Source organism: Heteronotia binoei, chromosome 10 (assembly GCF_032191835.1).
Source record: "Heteronotia binoei isolate CCM8104 ecotype False Entrance Well chromosome 10, APGP_CSIRO_Hbin_v1, whole genome shotgun sequence".
NCBI lineage: Eukaryota > Metazoa > Chordata > Lepidosauria > Squamata > Gekkonidae > Heteronotia > Heteronotia binoei.
In genome coordinates this window covers 104,319,920-104,334,945 of record NC_083232.1, presented here as the reverse complement: position 1 = coordinate 104,334,945, position 15,026 = coordinate 104,319,920, and the positions used below count along the sequence as shown (strand labels likewise).

The window sequence follows — 15,026 nt, the reverse complement described above, 5'->3', positions numbered from 1 at the left end:
ACAAAGTTCTCTCTTTTGGCCCTTTGTGGTATCTCATTGGCCAGATGAACCCCATCTCCAATTTTAGAAATGAAAGATCACCCTGCATTAAGTAATTCCCTTGAGGTCCCTTTGATCTGTAGCCCCCGATTCCTGCCTTCCTGGTGGCCCTCTAAGAATGTGGGTATAGCCAAGGGGTGTTTGTTCAGGTTCTTTGTCTAGATTTTTTGCTTGGTTCCAGAAACTGTGTAAATAAGCAAAATCTCTACTGGGGAGGGGCGTAATGACTTACTCAGATGGGGGGGGTCTCTCTGGAGGTAGGGAGAAAAGTTTTCCTCTTCAAAGGATGTTTACAAAACATGACCTTCACACTTTCTAGCTTCAGCTAAAGGAAAAAATTCTAAAAAGGTCTTTGTAATATGCTCAGTAGAAATTATATCTTTCTTTGTTCTGAAAAGGCTTAATACTAAGACCACTATGGCCCATAGATGCTAATTCATATATGTTAAGGCAGGTTCTAGGATTAGAATTAGGGCAGGCTCTAGGATTAGAGTTTTGCACTCTGTGCCTGTTCTAGTGCAAATCTGAATCTACATTCTACATTTGGAAATAGTTACAGCTAGGAGCTAGGAGCTGTAACTAGAGCTTCAGAAAGCAACCTCATCTGCTCTTCCTTCACGGAAGGCTACCTAGAACCAATCCCTTGGCAGAACCCACATGCCAGCCCCAGAGTCACCAAGAAGCCAGCCCAGCTGAAGAGAAAGGACGGAGAATGCCCAGTGAAGGTGCTGTCGGTCCAGAGCCTGGTGTGAGAAGAACCAAGTGTGAAAGCGCAACTCTCTTTGGACAGGCAGGTTGCCTCCTCTGGGCCAGCCCTGGCCATACCTCTTTAGTTGGCTGCAGAAGTTTTGAAACCATCCTACATGGTCTTATGTAGGATTATGGTCCTACATAAGAGAAGCCATGTTGGATCAGACCAGTGGCCCATCCAGTCCAACACTCTGTGTCACACAGTGGCCAAGAAAACCCAAGTGCCATCAAGAGGTCCACCAGTGGGGCTAGAAGCCCTTCCACTGTGCCCCCCCCCCCAAGCACAAGAATACAGAGCATCACTGCCCCAGAAAGAGAGTTCCAATGATAAGCTGTGGCTAAGAGCCACTGAAGGACCTCTGCTCCATATGCTTATCCATTCCCCTCTTGAAGCTGCCTATACTTGTAGCCGCCACCACTTCCTGTGGCAATGAATTCCACATGCTAATCACTCTTTGGGTGAAGAAGTACTTCCTTTTATCAGTTCTAACCCAACTGCTCAGCAATTTCATTAAATGCCCATGAGTTCTTGTATGGTGAGAAAGGGAGAAAAGGCCTTCTTTCTCTACCTTCTCTAGCCCATAATCTTGTAAACCTCTCTCATGTCACCCCGCAGTCGACGTTTCTCCAAGCTAAAGAGCCCCAAGCGTTTCAACCTTTCTTCACGTGTGGCTATGCAGGCGACTTCACTTACATGCCTTGGTTTCTGGTGGGATTGCATAGGTTGTATCAGCCTAATCTGAGGGCATTACAAGCCAACGCTTGAGTTAACTATTGGGCTGGTACTTTCCCTCGCCTATGCTGGAGAGGGGTATGGTGACGTTTAAAATTGGAAAGCATTTCCTTTTGATGTACCTTAGCTAAAGTGGGGGGGGGGGCGGATTCCAACATGGTGGCGAAAATATTTTTAATGAACATTTTGGCCTTAGCCTCCTCCAACTCCTCTTTGTCCAAAATACCCTTCTTCAGAAGGCATCAGAAAGGGTCTGCAGCAAAACTTTTTACCCTCCCTTGGGCTTGACCTGATGCAGAAACCCACTTCCACACGCACGCAACATTTAAAGACAGTGGTATGGAAGCTTTGGTAGTCATCTTCCTTTGTTTCTTTTCCCCAACAGGGTGTCTTGCTACTTCAACAGCTGACAAAAAGTAATGCAGCTATCCAGAAAATAGTTGCTTTTGAGAATGCCTTTGAAAGATTGCTGGATATCATAACCGAAGAGGGAAACAGCGATGGAGGTATTTCCTTGGAAACTGTTCTCTGGCAAATGTGAGCCTGTTCTGTTTCAGAGGTGGGATTCCTGAGGGTCCTGGTGGGCTCTGCAGACGCGTAGGGAGGGGGGGGCGGGGATGGCGGACCGCCCCAGGCCCTGGGGCCCCGCGTTGGCAAGGGGGCCCCCCAAACAATGGCCGTGACGTTGCTGAAAAAGAATGGAAGCGCCCGCGGCGCCCGACAGCGAGGGGAAGCGCGCGCGCACGGCGGAAGAAGGGGGTGGGGAGGGGCGCGCGCACGCACGCACCTCGGGGCTCCTCGTTGGGAGCCGGGGTTATGCTCTGGGCGGGGATGACACCCGACGATACGCAGATGAAGGAGCGAGCAAAGGTGGGCAGGTCCTGCGGAGCGGCTGCGAGGTTGGAGCAAGCAAAGGCGGAGCTGCAGAGCGCTGGATGCTCGCAGAGCGTCTCACTCCAAAGGGCTAGAATTGTTAAGGTTGCCATTGCCAGTTCTGGGTCAGACGGTTTTTGGGGACTGGGGCCGGAGCCTGGAGAGGGAGCTTCGCAGGGGATAGTGGCATAGAGGGCACCTGCCAAAGCAGCCAGTTTTCCCCAGAGGAGTGGGTCTGGAAAAGAGTTGTTATTCCAGATCTCCAGGCTCTGCTTGGAGGTTGACAATCCTAGTATGTTGGGAGTGGGGAACAGCACACTTGCTTTGCAAGACTGAGGATCCCGAGTTTAGTTTGTGGCAACTCGGGGCTGAGAAACATCCTTTAGAAAGTTGTTGCAAATCTGAGTACAGTGTACCAAGTGAAATGGACTAATAGTACAACGTGACATGTAAAACAGTTAAAGTGGTGTCAAGGGAGGTATGCTGGCTTGGTAGCTAAAATCGTGCTGAAACTGGTTTTTGTTTATGTAGTTTATTTGTTCTTCCTTTTTTAATCCCACTGTTCTCTGAAAAGCTCAGGCTGGCATACATCGTTTTATTTTTACAACAACCCTGTGAGGTAGATTAGGCTGAGAATGACCCGCTCATTTCTATACAGTAAGCTTCATGACAGAGTGAGGATTTGAATTCTGACTCTCCCAGACAGTCTTGGTTGCTAAAGAGGTGTGATGTACTGGACTAGCGGTCTCATTCTGTAATGAAGCTGTGGTTTACTTTGTTAAATGGCCCTGCACTTTACAAGACACTACTGCACTTTAAATTAAGATCATTGCACTCCTTCGTCACCAGCACCTTAAAAACATCTGGATTGAAACAGCAGCACTTTAGCCAAAAGACTATTAAGATCATTTGCACTTTATTGCCCCCGGCACTTTAGCTGGTACAAACTGTCCCTTCCTACCTACTGGATCCTATCTCCCAAATTATTAAGATTGATGTAATTTATTGGTTATTTAAACTGTTAAGACTGGATTGATTATTGGTTATTTAAAATTGGTTATTGACTAGCTAATTTAATTGAATTATTTATGGCAAATTAATTGGAGAGAAGGAGAAAATAACTGTAGAGTTTAATTAAGAAGCCAATTGGAATTATAAAGTATTACTGTTAGCTGGTGAATTGGATTGGTTGGGTGGGGGTAGATTAAATAACTATTAGACTAAATAACTATTAGATATTAGTGGGTATTTATAGATAGGCCAATTGGAGGTGGGACGGCTGAGAAGAGACAAATCTGAACATCTGTCAGTGGAGGGTTGGTGGCACCAGTGAGAGATGATTGGCCTGGGGATTCCGGTACTCCTGGGGAGGGGAAGGTATGACGGTGGGAACAGGCAGAAATGGAGGGGAAGGAGATCGAGACAAGATAGTGCTCGACCACCTTCCAGCCTGTGTCCCATCCCGATGGTGACAGGTAGCAGGGCAAGGCGAAATTACTCGCCTCCGTCACTGGTGTTATGTAATGCCAGGTCCATTAATAATAAGACCTCCATCCTCCGGGAATTCCTGCTTGAGCAGGATATGGACCTGGCATGCGTGACCGAGACCTGGGTTCGCGATGGAGAGACCGTAGCTCTCTCCCAGATGGCGCCCCCGGGATACTCGGTCTTTCACCAGTCGCGGACTAGCGGGCGGGGGGGAGGGGTGGCCCTGTTCATTCGAGAGGCTTACTCCTTCCGGGCCCTCCCGGCTCCGGAGATCAAGGGCATTGAGTGTGCCGGCCTGGCGTGGGATGTTGGGGAGGGGTTGGCGATCTGGCTGGTGTACCGACCGCCTAACGCACCGGCCAGCGCCTTACTATCACTGATGGAGGCCGCAGCAGGATGGGCATTGGAGCACCCGAGGCTTCTGATCCTGGGTGACTTCAATGTTCATGCCGATGACGTGACCTCCAATCAGGCGATGGACCTAGTGTCTTCCATGGCGACACTAGGACTCTCCCAAATAGTTACGACACCCACTCACCAGGCCGGTCACATGTTAGACTTGATCTTTGCGTCGGGAGTTGTAGTGAACGATCTTGCTTCTATAGCAGTGCCATGGTCGGATCACTATGCCCTCAAGGCTCGTGTGGACGTCCCACCCCAACCCCGTTTGGGCGGCGAGCTTATTTTAGCTCGCCCGCGGAGCCTGATGGACCCGGAACGGTTCCTGACGGCCCTGCGGGATCCCTGGCCCCCTGGCGATTCCCTCGATGACCTGGTGGAGTCTTGGAATAATAGGCTCACCGGGGCCATCGATGAGATCGCGCCTAGGCGTCCTCTGCGCCCTCGTTCAAGGCCGACACCCTGGTATAACCAGGGGTTGCGGCAGTTGAAACGAGGACTCAGACGACTAGAGAGGCAATGGCGGCGTACCCGAGATGAAGCGACTCGAACATCTTATAGAGAGGTTATGAAGTCCTATGAGGTGGCAGTCAAGGCCGCAAAGAAAACTTACTTTGCGGCAGAGATTGCGTCCGCAATTTCGCGCCCGGCACAACTGTTCAATACAATTCGGACTCTTACAACGCTGCCACAGGGCAGACCAAATTTTAATGAATTGGAAATTGGCTGTGAGGCTTTTGCGAATTTTTTTGCGGATAAAATCGCATCGCTCCGTTCCGACTTCCCTGCCACATTAGATACAGTTAGCGAACCTGAGGCTCCGTGCCTGTCTTCGGAGTGTGTCCTGGACGGTTTCGGCGCGCTCAGCCTGGAAGAAGTTGACAGGATCCTCCTATCTGCACGCCCAACAACTTGTAAATTGGACCCATGCCCCTCCTGGCTTATTAAGACCTGCCAGAGGGAGCTAAGATATCCTATACGGGATATCATAAATAGATCCCTATTGGAGGGACATTTTCCATCGGCGCTCAAAGAGGCGGTGGTCCGTCCCCTCCTGAAGAAAACAACGTTAGATCCGACCGAATTGGCACACTACCGGCCGGTATCGAATTTGCCCTTTTTGGGCAAACTTATAGAGAGGGCAGCGGCGTTGCAGCTACAGAGCTTCCTGGATGATGCTTCTGTCCTCGACCCCTACCAGTCTGGTTTTCGCCCGGGCCATGGGACGGAGGCGGTGCTGGTCGCCCTGGTGGATGACCTTCGGCGACATCTGGATCAAGGCGGCTCGGCGGTGCTGATGTTGTTGGACCTATCGGCAGCGTTCGATATGGTCGACCATCGGCTCCTGGCGTGCCGCCTTGCCGACGCAGGGATTCAGGGGTTGGCCTTGCAATGGCTTTCCTCTTTCCTTGACGGTCGGGGACAAAGGGTGGCGATTGGGGAGGAACTGTCCCGGAGACACACGCTTGAGTGCGGGGTGCCTCAAGGGGCGGTGCTTTCCCCGATGTTATTTAACATCTATATGCGCCCCCTTGCCCAGATGGCCCGAGGGTATGGGCTGGGTTGCCATCAGTATGCTGATGACACCCAGCTCTATCTGCTTATGGACGGCCGGCCCGCCTGCGCCCCAGAAAATCTGGACCGGGCGTTACAGGCAGTGGCTAGGTGGCTTAGGCTGAGTGGGCTGAAACTGAACCCGGCGAAGACAGAGGTCCTTTGCTTAGGTCGCTGCGGCCCGGGAAGGGAACTCCCCCTGCCAGTTTTTGACGGCGCTCCATTAATAGCGTCGGGCAGGGTTAAGAGCCTGGGGGTGCTGTTGGAGCCTTCATTGACGATGGAGGCTCAGATAGCAGCCACTGCCAAGTCCGCTTTTTTTCATCTTAGGCGGGCGAGGCAGTTGGCCCCCTTCCTGGAACGTGACGACCTGGCAACAGTGATTCATGCTACGGTCACCTCGAGGCTGGACTACTGTAATGCCCTCTACATGGGGCTACCCCTGTGCCGAACCCGGAAACTGCAGTTGGTGCAGAACGCTGCTGCCCGGCTGTTATTAGGGCTCCCAAGATGGGAGCACATTCGACCGGGGCTCCAGGGTCTGCACTGGCTGCCAGTAATATTCCGAGTCCGGTACAAGGTGTTGGTTATGACCTTTAAAGCCCTATATGGCCTAGGACCTGCCTACCTTAGGGACCGTCTCTTCCCACACGTTCCCCAGAGAGTACTACGTTCAGGTTCACAAAACCTGTTGGTAGTCCCCGGGCCAAAGGAGGCCCGCCTAAAATCCACCAGGGATCGGGCCTACTCAATAACGGCACCTTATTGGTGGAACCAACTGCCGGAAGAGGTGCGGGCCCTGCGGGATCTAGGGCAATTCCGCAGGGCCTGTAAGACAGTCCTCTTCCGGCAGGCCTATGATATTAACTGACAATGCAAAATATCCTGGATGAAAAAATGTATCTATAGGCCGCCGGTTTTTACTCTATCTTGTTTTTACTAAATTATGGTTTAATGGTATTTTAATTGTTTAAACTGAAATTGTTTTAATTATTGTGTTGTAAGCCGCCCTGAGACACCTAGGTGAGAAGGGCGGGGTATAAATCTTAATATAAATATAAATAAATAAATAAATAAATAAATAAATTTTGGTTTGTATCATTTTTTCGAACAGGCAGTGAAAAATATTAAAGATTTTAAAAACTATTCTTTGTTGTTGTATAACTTTATAGTACCATTAACATACATAATTTTTATTAAGCAAAATATTCAAAAGAGAAGGGCTGTGCCCCAAGGAGCGTGCTATCTAAATTCTGACAGTGAGAGAAATAAAACACAAAGATGAAGAGACAGGCAAAATAAGCAGGCGATGACCATGCATGGATGAAGTGACAGATACAGAGTATCCATTTAATTAGAAGTAAGTCCTATTTTATTAAATGGGGTTTACTTCCAGGAAAGAATTCTTATATGACTGCAGCCTTAGTCATCATTTACATAAGAGATAAGGATGAACAGAAAGTAGAAAACTTTATTTTTAAAACAAAAGTCTTTATCTCTGAAAGTATTGATGTTCTGGCAACATTGATATCTATTAAAATATGCTCAATCCATTAAACTGGGTGTAGTTAATTAATTTTGCTTTCTAAATCAGCATGTCTGAATATTATGAATGATTTTATTGAAAATGGTGGCATATCACATTTGACCATTTAGAGGCCTACAATTTTTTGAAGGTGTATTACAGAGACTCCATGTGTCAGGAAACTAGCTTATTTAGAGGGGAGGCAATTTCATACACGTAAGTATATGTAAATATCAAGTGACTGAAAATTGTTCTTTTATCTGACGTAACTACAGAAGCAAGATAGTGAACTTAGGACCTTTTGGTATGCAGGGCTTGTGTCCTACTGTTGAATAACAGGCCTTTCTGTAGTCAGCAGAGATTATTGGTTTAGGATCCGTTCTCTTGAAAGGCAAGGAGCAGGCCAGTACAGGTACAGATGATGCTACCTGTGATTAGATCTTAGACTATTAGCCATAGTGTGTGTGTATTGGCCACTGTGTGATACAGAGTGTTGGATTGGATGGGCCATTGGCCTGATCCAACATGGCTTCTCTTATGTTCTTATGACTCTCCCAGCTGAGCTGTTTCAGCTGATAAGGGCTACATAAGAAAAGCCATGTTGGATCAGGCCAATGGCCCATCCAGTCCAACACTCTGTCACACAGTGGCCAAAAAACCAGGTGTCATCAGGAGGTTCACTAATAGGGCCAGGACATTAGAAGCCCTCCCACTGTGGACCCCTCCAGCACCAAGAGTACAGAGCATCACTGCCCCAGACAGAGAGTTCCATCTATACCCTGTGGCTAATAGACACTGATGGACCTCTGCTCCATATGTTTATTCCCCTCATGAAGCTGTCTATGATTTACAAGAGGCCTAAAAAACACGGACTGGAAGTTGACCTGGCCCAGGAAAGTGAACAACAGAACTCTCAAGTGATCAGAAGGTCTGGCTGAATTCAATCAAGTGCTGACTGGCTTATTCTTATTATGGGACATCCAGGGATCCCTGGAAAGATCTGATAGTAGCAACTAGCATAAAGGCAAGGGAAATCCTAGCTTGGGAGAAAATCTAAGTGATTAGACGTTCTGGAGGCGTGCACACACATGGGGGGCCCACATAAATCTTGGGCCCCGGGCCCCCAAAGCCCTAGCTACGCCACTGGGGCTCTGGCTGTTGCCACCAACCTGCTGGTGAATGAATGGCACCTAGTTCTGGCAGAGAGGTCCTGTCCTGTCCTCTAGACAGAAGGGTGTAGAAGATCTGATGCCGAATCCTGCCTGCTGCATAATCATGCTTGGACAGGACTTAGGTCACTGAAGTGGACCCAGACCTAGAGCTGAATAAAATCTGCAAGAGGTTGAGGTGGTCCTGGAGAGATCCAGCTACTTGAGCTCGAGAGCTTTTTGCAGAGCATCTGCACGAACCCTGCAGACTCGTGTTTGGTTGGTGTTGGAATTAAGGTCTGCCCCCCTGTCCTCCTGAAGACCATTTGCCAGCTTTCTAAAGTTGTTTGAGAGTTTGTGCAGATGAAGAGTTGAATTCAGAATGGCTGAGCTGTGCGCAGGTTGTCAGAAGCATAAGCCTTTCTCTTCTTGAGGTAGATCACCTCTTTATGTGAACAGTGAATCCATGAAAAGTAGTCAGTGTGAACCCATTCTGGTTTCTACTCACTTGGATTTTACTTGGATAATTGAAAACTGTTGCCAGTTTGTTTGGGGGTGGGATAAGAAAGTGCTTAGCAAGGAGCAGTGCCCCTTACGCTCATGTTTTGTGATTGCCGGAGATGCTGCCTGGCACCATCCTTGGAAGCTGATTGGCTATTCATTCCTCCCCTCTGCTGGAGCTTCCAGTGTGCTGCAAGTGCTTGACCTGCAGGACTGGTGAGGTGAGGGTTCTCAGACTGGCCTGCAGGGCAAAAGGAGCTGTGCTGCGTATTCCCTCTTCCCTTGTGGTCTCTGGGCCTGGCACTGATGGGCTTTGTGGCTGCTCAGGGCCAGGATCCAGAACTTTCTAGAGGTTCCTTCTAGGCACTGGCAGGCTTCTCCCCAGTGTCCCATCAAAAGGAGGGAGGAGTTGCAACTTCCATCTGTCTGCTGCAGCAACATTGATTGTTCTGTAAGGTTTTTCTCTCAGAGCCGGGGTTCCCCCCCACCACGCACACATTGTTCCTGAGTGAGTTATGTAATTTCTGCCCCTCATTTGAATCATCAACAATGGTCTTTAAGAGTTGTTGATGGGGGGGCGGGTAGTTCATAGTGTAGGTGGCATTTGTGTATAATGTAGCACTGAGGTGCCTGTGCTGCAGTAATGTATTTCTAATCACTCTCGACAAAAAGAAGCAGGTCACAGCACCCAGTTCCAGTTGTGACTTTTGTCTCCTCTGCTCCTAAGGGCAATATCCATTTCCCTCCCGGATTGAGTGCCAGGGAGAGGCCTTGGCAACAGACAGGCAACCTCCTTCAGCTGCTCCACAGACTCCGCTTGCCTGCACTTTTTAAAACCCTTCTGGCAGTTCAGGATATCCAACTGGACCTGCATCCCACCAGATTTTGGACTCCTTTGCACTCTCCAATGACTGACTGGATTGTTCAGCTTTTGGACAATACAGCAGCTATGCCTTTGAGAGCTGCGTGACCCTCCCTCCCTCCTTCTGAAAGACACACAGAGCCATGGAGGCATTTTGATTCATACTCACCTCTGAAGTCGGCCAAACACTTCCTTTTAACACTGGAAATGGGAATCCTGGAGACACACCCAGATGATGGAGCTCCTCTCCCCACAACAGACGCCCTGTGAGGCGGGGGTGAGGGGTGGACTGAGAGAACTAGGACTGGGAATCAAACCCAGTTCTCCAGATTAGAGCCTACCACTCTTAGCCACAACACCAAGCTGGGTTTGGCGGGTACCACAGCACCCCTGGTGCCATACTGGGTACCCCTGGTCAAGGTGGCAGTGGGTTGTTATTTATGATTTATTTATGGGATGTATATTCCACCTGTCCAACCAAGACAAGTGCAGGGCAGGTAACAACATAAAATATATTCATAATGACCTGGTGCTTGTCTTTCCCTGTTTTTTTGCTGGCTGCCTCTCTACTTCTAGCTTCACTGCTGCTGCCTTCTTCCTGTAACTTTGGGCTTGGTATAAGCATCAGGAGCTGTTGGAGCAGCCCCCTGTCTAAGCTTCCCTGATCTTTGCATTATCATAAGTACATGTTATTTATGCAGTGGTCACACCCCCTCTAGCTTAGGGGAGTTATTCTTTAACAGGAGAGGAGATCTGTAAGGATTTTCATTCTGCCCTATTTATACCTACTCAAATAATTTATTTTTGTCTGTATTCTAAATGCCATTCGACATTCTTTGCTTATCAAGAGATGTGCTCCAAGAAACCTTCTGTCAAATGAGTTACCCTCAGGTAGATTGCAATGCAATTTGGCATCTGTTTCTTCATTTCCCCCCTAAGTCTTTAATTCTTATTTTGCCCTTAGAAGGTTGTGTCTTATGCAGATCACATCTTTGTGCATGGTTGCACTCAGGAACTTTTTTTCTTTCAGGCATAGTTGTGGAGGATTGTCTTTTTCTGTTACAAAACCTGTTGAAGAACAACAATTCAAATCAAAATTTCTTCAAGGAAGGTTCCTACATTCAGCGTATGAAGCCATGGTTTGAAGTTGGGGATGACAATGCTGGGTGGTCAGCACAGAAAGTAACTAATCTTCACCTGATGCTCCAGGTGAGCCCTCCAGTCACATGAGGAATGCCTGCTGTGCGCTCAGCAGCGTTTTGTTCTAGAAGTTCGAGAGGGTGCCTTTAATTTATTTTATTATATTTGTATCCCACCTTCCCCTGACAGGCTCAGGGTGGCTAACAACAGTTAAAACAACATAGTATTAATAATAAAATCACAATAAAATTCTTACATACAGTTTCCTAACAATTTCAAATTACAATCCCTAAAATCCAAGATGGCAACATTATTGGTTTTTATTTCGTGCTACATATAATGATGTTGTTAGATGTTATTTAGCGTTCTATATTTATGCTGGGATGAGTTCAGTGCTGTGGGATGGTAGAATAGTGGCTGCCTCCCTGTTAGATATTAAACGCCAGTTAAACAATTCTTTTGCAGGCCCTGTGGAATTGTGGCAAGTCCCGCAGGGCACTGATGTTTTGGGGAAGTGTGTGCCATAGAGCAGGGGCTGCCACCAAAAAGGATCTGTCTCTAATGGCGGACAGCCAAGCTTCTTTTGACCCAGGGATCATAAGAAAATTTTGTGAACTTGATCGTAGTGCTTTCTGAAGCTCATATGGAGTCAGGTGGTCCCAGAGATAGACAAGTCCCAGTGTCAAGCATTGGTATTTCAAATAACCAAGCAATTGTTTGATACAAAGACTCATTTTATTGATAATCCGGTACTTGATCCAAGGTGTGATACCTTGGAAGTAATACAAAATTCCACACGGTATTGATTCTTAAAGGCTACTTCAAAGGCATTGGAAAAAATAGCTTCAAAACATAACATGCAGATGTAAATTGCAACAAAGGTTCAAAGGGTACTATCAACTACCATTATGTTACTACAACTTCTCCTGGTTCCCAGACATTCCTGTCTTTCTGATAAGATGTATGGATGGGAACTGGTCAGGGGAGGCACCTTGCTTCCAGCATCAAGGTTACTTGCGTATTCTAAATCTTCTATCAAGAGTTAAGACAGGAAGGAAAGGAAAAGGGGGGGGGGGCAAGCAAGCTTTGAAATGCAACTGTGAGAAAGAAGAATTTAGAGGCAGAGAGGAAATGACTTCCAATACATACATTGATTCAATACCCAGAAATATCATACTTGACACCCAGGCCATATAGGCCTTTAAAGATCATAACCAGCACCTGGAAGCAAATCTGGAATGCCACAGGCAACCAGTGCAGCAATTTCAGTGCAGGTTGAATATGCTCCCATAAAGGTAGCTCCATTAACAACTGGGCTGCTGCATTTAGCATTAGTTGCAGCTTCTGAATTTGTGTCAAGGGCAGCCCCATGTAGAGGGCGTTACAGTGGTCTGTTCTTGAGGTGACCATCACATGGATCACTGTTGCCAAATCGCCACGTTCCAGATATGGAACCAACTGCCTTACTTGCCTAAGATGATAAAATGTGGGTTTGGCAGTGGCTGCTGCCTGGTCCTCCATAGTCAGTGAAGGCTCCAGGAGCACCCCATGGCTCTTGACTCTAAAAGCTGGTGCTGAAGGTGCCCCATCAAAGGTCTACCCAGACCGCCACGACTCAGGCACAGAACCTCTGTCTTTGCTGGATTCAATTTCAGTCAGTTTTGCCTGAGCCATTTCACTACAAAGATTTCAGGTTTTCACTGCTGGTAACATCATTAGGGTTTGTAGAATCTTTCGGGCTCAAGTGCCGTGTTCTACTGGAGAATGTTTTCCTTCCAGACGTTTCGTTCTCAGCTGCGGAGAACATCAATGCATCAGTGCATCAATGCACAGCAGCCAAGAAGGTCAGAGTGCCTGCTCCGGCTGCAATGCCACTGAGGATGTTCTCCGCAGCTGAGAACGAAAAGTCTGGAAGGAAAACTTTCTCAAGTAGAACACGGCACTTGAGCCCGAAAGATTCTACAAACCCTAATCATTTCACTACAGCTTGTAATGCCATGTCCATATTTTCCAGGGCGCAGCTGGACTAACCTCCCATCAGTAGATAGAGCTGGGTGTCATCTGCATACTGATGACATCCCAGCCCATATCTCTGGACAATTTGGGCAAGGGGGCACATATAGATGTTAAATAACATTGGGAAGAGAACCGTTCTCTGAGGCACATCACATACGAGTGGGTGCCTCTGAGACAATTGCTCCCCTATAGCCACCCTTTGTCCCTAGCCTTGAAGAAAAGAGGTAAGCCATTGAAGGACAGACCCCTGTATCCCTGCGTCGGCAAGGCAGTGGGACAGTAGCTGGTGGTCAACTGTATCCAGGGGTTGTTTTGCAGAAAAATAGGTGGTGGAGCTCATTAGCATCACTCATTAGCATATGCCCCCCCATCCAAAAGCAACCCGATGCAAGAAAGGAGAGCCCCAGTCAAAAGGCCAGCAAGCCATCCGCTGCCCAAAATCACATCAGAAGTGGAGAAAGGGTGGCATGGACTTCTCCAGGGGTTAATGAGGGCTGCTGGGGGTGTGGCAAAGCCCCTGATGGCTGGCTGGCTGCCCACTCTTCTAATCCAGGGATTGTTATGCAGCTGCACCTACTATTCAAAGGACAAGGTAGGTGGGGAGGAGGCGGGAACCCTCAGAAAGGTTCAGGAACTGAGCTCCTGTGAGCTCCTGCTGAATCTGAGGCCTGACTGTGTCAAATGCAGCCGACAGATCTAATTTTCAGCATCCCTGTGTGATACTCATCTCTGTTCCTTCTCCCTCTAGCTGGTCCGGGTGCTGGTGTCCCCTACAAATCCCCCTGGTGCTACCAGCAGTTGCCAGAAAGCCATGTTTCATTGTGGGTTGCTTCAGCAGCTTTGTATAATTCTGATGGCCACTGGTGTTCCTGCGGATATTCTTACTGAGGTAGGGTATCAGGGGGGAGTATTTTTCTGGCTATAGCTTTATAGCACCTGTTAAACTGACATAAGAATTGTTGCAGCAGTGCTGTTATATCAGAGAAGGGATGCAGCTGAAGAGATGCAAGGGGCCCAGGCACAGGGGAGCTCTTCTGGACTTCAGTTTTACGTAATTGCAGGCATGTCATCCAGCTGCTTTCAAGCAAAGATGGCCTCTTAGTCTTCCTAAAATGTTGCTTTGAAATGGTGACACACACAGTCACTTGCTTTGGTTCACTTTTAAAAATAATATAAATTGCCCTGCACTCAGGGGTCCCCGCAGCGATGCCCTTGGCATCCGCCAGTACCTTTCCTAGTGCCTGTCAAACATGTTTATAATGTGGGTGGGGCTGTTGCCCAGCAGGGCTTTTGACTGGCCATTGGAGATCTGATTGGCTGTGCAGATTAGAGTATGTTGTTGTGGTGGCAGATGCCAACACAGTGTTGGTTTTATCTCTCACGTACTCCTCTTTCCCATTAGATTTTTCAAACTGCTGCACTTATTCCCCGCACTTGGGTTTCCTCTGTATGTGGCTCTGCCTTCTGCAGTGGCCATTTTGTGGCTGGCTCCACTTCCCGTGGCAACTATTTTGTGGTTGCACTCACAGGATTCCAGAAGTACCCATAGGCTCAAAAAGGCTGGGACCCTTCCTTTAACAAGGTGCCATTTTCAGCATCCGAGCAGATAGGACAGTTGTTCAGATTAGTCTGTTTCATGAGTGGACCTCATCTTAACTTTGTTGAATATAAACTGTGAAGTCAGAATTCCCTGTTTGTCTCCTGTGCCCCCTTCTTTGTTGCCAAGCTAAGCACATGGAATCAGTTCCTACAGGCATCACACTCCCCATCCCTTGATCACTGGATACTTGATTTGCAGATGAGCACATGAATTGATTTCGTTAAAATCTGCTGATTTAAGAGACTAATGCTAAGCAAGTCTACTGAAAATCCCACTGTGGTCTATTCAATGGGACTTACTCCCAGGAAAGAGTCCTTAGGACTGTGATGTTCTTTACTTCTCCCCAGCGGGAACCCAGAGCTGCTGACATTGTTCTCCTCTCCTCTGCTTTCAAAGCC

General features: G+C 48.0%; 1 protein-coding gene across 2 annotated transcripts in view; it reads left to right on the top strand.

Annotated features, from left to right (window-relative positions):
- The window catches only part of USO1 (USO1 vesicle transport factor), a 128,435-nt gene that overhangs the window by 80,786 nt on the left and 32,623 nt on the right, over positions 1-15,026 (top strand). For both annotated transcript variants that reach the window (XM_060247866.1, XM_060247865.1), the window contains exons 8-10: positions 1,908-2,028; positions 10,903-11,081; positions 13,777-13,917. In XM_060247866.1, the coding sequence (XP_060103849.1) occupies positions 1,908-2,028; positions 10,903-11,081; positions 13,777-13,917 (441 nt within the window). The remainder of the gene's footprint in view (positions 1-1,907; positions 2,029-10,902; positions 11,082-13,776; positions 13,918-15,026) is intronic.